This window comes from Thermobia domestica, chromosome 3 (assembly GCF_964235325.1).
Source record: "Thermobia domestica chromosome 3, izTheDome1.hap1.1, whole genome shotgun sequence".
NCBI classification, from domain to species: Eukaryota; Metazoa; Arthropoda; class Insecta; order Zygentoma; family Lepismatidae; genus Thermobia; species Thermobia domestica.
In genome coordinates, this window is record NC_137456.1 from 47847473 (window position 1) to 47853840 (window position 6368).

A 6368-nucleotide genomic window follows, 5' to 3' on the forward strand; every position below is an offset into this window, starting at 1 on the left:
TGTCTTTCCGTGTAGCATGACGCAATGCAACTGTGGGAAGATTTTGGATGCCCTGCCAACAAGTTAGTGGTAGGAATTCCTTTCTATGGTCGTACATACACTCTCGGTGACCCCAACAGCCATGACCTTGGAGCTCCCATCAAGAAGTGGGACGGTGGTGGTGGTGGAGACCCCTTCCCTTACACTAATGCTAGTGGTACGGCTGCTTTCTATGAGGTAAGCTAAAATAAAAACCCTTTAATATAGGCCTCAGTCATTAAAATAGTTGTAGTAGCCTACATGTCTTTAGTAAGCTCAACAGTCATAAGACTACTAAGAACAACTAAATTGGATTTATGTTTTGAACCAGGATGTTAACGAATACGTATGGCAGTTTCTTTAACTCTGTTTTAAAAAAAGAGATTCTCGAAATAGTTCTGGGAGGACATGCCTTAGAATCTAGTTCAAATCTTAGATCAAAATAAAAGGTACATCACAAATTATAACAGACCATTTTCACTTGCGAGAAATTCGATCATCCAGTTAAGTAGCGTGAATGACCAAGTGTTAATTATAGTCCCTGAAACAAAATTTCAGGTACTCGCCAAGATGGCTTCCCCCACATAATACAAACTATTTTAATTTATCATCTCTTTCTTCTGTTGATTATTAAATATGAAATAATGTGTTGATATATTTTCTTACCATTTGTAACTTCACGATTTATGATACACATCTTGAGATATATTTTGATCTTAAGAAACGTCATGAGGGTTTGAAATAAGTTCTACATTCCATTCCATATATAGGCATATGAGGATTTGTACCCTCAATACTATTCTGTCATCACTTGTCCTTAAAATTACTCTGGTAAATGGTTGTTGAGGTTTATTATTATTGTATATTTATCTTCATTATTCCTTCAACAGATTTGTGACGCGTTACAAACGGATGATGCTTGGGTAAAAGACTACGATGAAATTGGTTTGGTTCCTTACACATATAAAGGTAAGCACTACCATATTTTCTTTATCTTTGATATTATGTATGTCAGGTGTGGTCGTGCCGAGTTCTGATGTGTCATTTGTACTTTACAAAGTATTCGCTCATGCCGCGAGTATATGTTCCAAACATATTTCATTAACGCAATTTTCTAGCACGGCATTTACAAGTTAACAAATGGCATTTTCAAAATGTTTATTGTTTTACACTATACTAAACACTACATTATTACAAAGTGGTGATAAAAGTTGCATTGTTTCTTTTAGATTATTAACCAAACAATGAGGAACTCTCAACGAGGAATTCTTGATTTAGATCAAACTTTTAGCTAAATATAAAATGTTGCCAAAAAATATGCATTACTGTTTATACTATTTTTATTCTTTGTAAATATGGTATGGAATTTAACCCATTAGCGATAGTCATGTTTGTGTGCAATATTTAAGTCTTCAGATGCGGGTGCATATTTTCGAATCACTTCTGTACACATCATCAGTACAATTCATACAAAATAAAACAATCATAAGATAGCAAAATGCATGTGATACCTCATGCTCTGTAAGTTATGTTTCAGAAAGAAGAAAATATATTTGATTTTTCATCTCTGACTTGAACTACTACTTGGCCAAATTTCTAAGTAGGTAACGAATTACACATTCCAAAGAACGAATTTTGGACAAAACAGATTGGGAAAAGAATATTATCAGTGACAGTTCACAAAATATTATCACATCATTTGTTTTGTGTTCCTAATTAAAAATCTGACAATTTCAAGATGTCAGTACAACTCACTGATCACCTATTAGGGCAACAATAACAACCAATCAATTATAGGGGGTCGCGGTGGCTCAGTGGTAGAGCGTTCACCTCTGGTGCTTGGGGTCTCGGGTTCGATCCCAGCCCCCGCCAAGTGAACTTTGTGGTGGACAAACACCGTGTGCGTGGGTTTTCTCGGGGTTCTCCCGTTTCCTCCCACTTTCTTCATTCCACCATTTCATTCATTACTCATCATCACCGTCTCCTTTAGCCGGCATAAGCGTGGGACGTAAAACTCAAAGATTTCATTTCATTTTCCAACCAATTATATTTGGCTTTATGCAGAGTGGTTTTGACGTAAGATTAGCGCCATACTAAGGATTTGACTAAAGCATAGTTATCGGAAATGTGTTCAGAATCTCTGATTAGGACGTAGTAACTGACTAAGTTAATCATATGTGACTAATTAATTAAGAGCAGGGGTACCCTGGTTTAGCCACAATAAATTTACATTATGAGAATACAAAGACAATTAATCACATCCCTCAAGAATCAATAAGTTAACTATAATCCGATTTCATAGTTATCAATAAATTGTTGTGATGTCAAACCATTAAAAAAATCGCATTTTATATAGTTTCATTTGTACAGACCACGCATGCGCACGTCTAGATTTCGGTAATTACCACATTTATTTTTCTCACCAGATGTATTGGGCGGAAACTTCATAACGAAGAACTACATAATTTATATGGTTTACCCAACACTGTTAGGGTCGTCAAGTCTAAGAAGCTTAGGTGGGCGGGTCATGTAGCTAGGATGGAAGAAAGTAGGAACGCTTTCAAAGTCTTGACTGGAAGACCAATCGGAAAATGACCATTAGGAAGACCTAGGCGCAGATGGGAGGACAAGATGGATCTCGCAGAGATTGGAATATAAAGTAGAAACTGGATGCAGTTAGCTAAGGATAGAAGTCAGTGGAGAGCTTTTGTGGACGCGGCATTGAACCTCCTGGTTCCATAGGCCATAGAGTTAGTTAGTTAGTTAGTTAGTTATATGTATTGGGGTTATGTTAGTTAATCATGCAAAAATTGACTTATTAGCTGAACTCCAAGCTGACTCTGATTACCAAAAAGTAAACCATCCTCAATACAGAATTAATACGACACTAACTAATCACATGACTAAACTTGATTAACGAATTTTTTCGGAACACTGCTCATTTTGTTTTAAAAACAGCAATAGAGCCAACAGCTGAACTCAACTTAAAAATATATCTTTTGAATTTCCTGATGATTAAATTACTGTATTCGATGTAACAAGGATTTGATTTCAAGTCAGAGCTCATGAGGTTCGTATATCATGTTAAACTGTAGATTTACGTCTTGTATAGCGTCTTTGTTTAAAAGGGAAATTAAACTCCGAACAAACAAACAAATCTGTCATTCTTTAAAAAATCAAATTTTACAGATTTTAATTTCTGTTTATTTGTTCTTTTCGTTTCTTGAAGATATTCAACGTTAAATGGAATATATTAGGGCAGTTAAAGTAAACAGTACGTTCCTTATTTTGACAGGTAACCAGTGGATAGGATATGAGGACGTAGACAGTGTGAAGTACAAAACTCAGTTGGTGAAAGAAAAGGGTTATTTAGGAGCAATGGTCTGGGCCATTGACTTCGACGACTTCCACAACATTTGTGGATTTGGAAACCATTCGATGATGCAAGCTGTTTACGATGATCTCAAAGACTATATTGTGCCTACTTTGCCACCTACTACAACAAGTGCGGTAAGAAGTTAATACAAGCTAATTAATGATCTCTAGAGTTGTTAATAGTTAATTTTAAAATGTTTTTAAAAATAAATGTAATTGGAAAAGTTCCATTAATTTCAGAATTTTAAAATTTTCAAAAGTTGTCCATCAGTATTAACAGCCAGCAATAGACAATTCAAAGAGAAAACGTTAACTTTTGAACGTGGTGCTTCGAATTTTATTGATAGAAAGAAAACAAAAATAGTTTTCTGTAAAAATATACGTTACATTAGTAATATAATTGTATAGATTCAACATGTGTTTTAAAAGATGCCATTATTTCTATAAGGTTTTTTATTGTATAATGAAAATAAGGCGAAAGACGATACATATAGGGTGGGTATAAAGTTATGTTCCCCAAAGCTAGTATTTCTTCACATATTAGGGAAAGTAACTTTTTGCCCATCATGTACATTTTATCATAATATCTAATCGAGATGGCCAAAATGACGTGCTTGAGGATAGACCATCACGTGTAGTTTTCGAGATAGACAAGGGGTCTTATTCTTAACAGGTTTGCGTCAACGCAATAAAAATATGCCTTTTAGTTTTCGATAATTGGTGTAGCATTTACAATTGCTCGTTTCGGTTTTCGCGTTGCGTACAGCAAACTTTTGCAGAAACTAGTACGGAACGACACTCCAAAATCGATAAATAAGGGTAAATAATGAAAGATTCGCTTCAAACATATCTATAAATGCAAGGACAATTCATAGTTTTATACGTGTAACATAAGACCAGCTGATCTATCATACATGATATAACACCAGTAACCTAAGGATACACATCGCTTTCTCCAAGTTTTGGAAATATTCTGAGTAAACTTGTGTAGAAAATTATGTCTATGAATGTAATTAAAGCATGATAATTTATTGGCAAGTTTCATTATTTTATTTTTACGATTAAATAAAGAACTAAACTTTACGTCAAAAACTTACTCTTTTCTATTACAATTTTTTGAATTGCATTAATGAATCTTATTATGTGTAAGCAAAGCTTTCCGTATTTATGTGGTAACTGTTTGGCTATCAGTGTTCTTTCATAGCTAAAATGTTCCATTGTCGCCTTTGGTACTAAGATCTTGAATTGGACTCAATTTTCAATTAGAGAACATATGATTAAAATTTCGCACTCAACTGTAAGTACACGTCTCATACACCTCAGAGCTAAAAAGAGATATTGAACTCCAAACAACTAACTGTATTAGTATCAGCGGAAAAATATGTCTTGCGATTTCTTTCTGAGAAATAGTTCTTATTAAATTAACTGATTAAGACTTTAAGCAATGTTTAAAATAATAATATTTAACTTACTTTCAGACAAGTGGTGGTGGTGGAGGAACTCACAGACCTGTACCTACAGTTGATCCAAACAATGTAGATTGCTCTAATGGAGGTGGACCTTACGCAACAGCGGATTGCTCTGTTGTAAGTATTTTAAAAAGCATGCTTCATTGATATCTTTAATATTTCATATTGACTTAGATAATTACTTTCTATGAAGTGTAATTTCTACTTAGAACACTAGCAAATTTTTGAAGAGAAACTTCCGTAGTTTACTAATGCATGTATGAGTCCTTTCATTCACAAACAGATTAACTGAAAAATAATACCAACTTTAATATTGGTGTTTATTACGACACGTGCACAGCGTTCGAGATTTCCTCAAAGTAATTACGAGATTTCTCATGCATTGATATTAGAATATCCCCAAGACTCATAGCTATGAAACGTCTCAACGAATGCTGAGTTAATTACGGCAAAATAGCATTTTTATAGGCAACCATATAGTCTCTAGTGTAAATACGATTGCATAACATCTCAGGGGTCTGTACAGCAAAGTTTCTTAACACTTTCATAATACATCATACTGTCTCTGTTGTGTGATAACATTTTAAACAAGTCTGTCACATGTGTGAAATCGGTTAAGATTTTCTTGAAAAAAGATTTATAATTTCAGTCAAGTGGTTTAAACTATCGGTAATCATCGTTAATTGTAAGGCGTAATGTCGCGTATGGTTTCAAAACATAAATATATGATAAATCTCTTGTATTCACTCTAATTTTTGAGAATAAACTTCAGGTACAGAAGGACGTGTGTACTATAAATTTGAAATATGCATGTCAATATATTCTTCTTCTATAATCTTTCACTTTCGTTTATTATCTGGGCATAGATGAAGTACAAACCAAAGACTTATAGATTCAATGTAAACATTCATTCAATTTACTCTATAGTCTGTTTTTAAGCTTATAACAAGAACATAAATAAATCAAAATGAGATTACATTTTAAGTGAAACATCGCTCTTTTAACCTAATTGACAAGATTATAAATGCACAAACAACTATGGTATCTCGGGAAATGATGAAATGAGAGAACAACAGTATCACCAATAAAAACAGACTATATGGAATTGAAAAAACTTACAATTTGAGTGATTAGATCCAAAATGATAGATTCTGAACTTCTGTATTCTACAGGCTATAGGTTTAGTGTCAGTTCCGTATTTTGTTTAAAGCAGTCGGAATTATTTGCATTTACTTCTCCGTAAAAAATGACAATAGCAACTAAAAAATGTACTAATTTGCTTTTCAGTATGTGACTTGCTCTGGTGGAGAAGCTGTATTACACCGATGTCCGGATGGAACTGTCTGGAATGCACTTGCCTATTTCTGTGACAATCCACAATATACTGACACTTATTATTGCACAATGGAAGAATATCTCTAAACAACATGCAATATTATACCTGCATTTATAAAAACAAGTACAATATAGTTGTAATAAACATATTCTTATTTACTACAAAATGTA

At 33.8% G+C, this 6368-nt stretch overlaps 1 protein-coding gene across 3 annotated transcripts in view; it reads left to right on the top strand.

The window, feature by feature from the left end:
• LOC145680368 (endochitinase-like) overlaps nt 1–6364 on the top strand; it is a 55739-nt gene extending 49375 nt beyond the window's left edge. For all 3 annotated transcript variants that reach the window (XM_081750789.1, XM_081750791.1, XM_081750790.1), the window contains exons 7-11: nt 16–216; nt 909–987; nt 3314–3528; nt 4872–4979; nt 6150–6364. In XM_081750789.1, coding sequence (XP_081606915.1) covers nt 16–216; nt 909–987; nt 3314–3528; nt 4872–4979; nt 6150–6284 — 738 coding nt within the window. In that variant the 3' untranslated portion in view covers nt 6285–6364. The remainder of the gene's footprint in view (nt 1–15; nt 217–908; nt 988–3313; nt 3529–4871; nt 4980–6149) is intronic.
• Nucleotides 6365–6368: the final 4 nt, after the last annotated feature.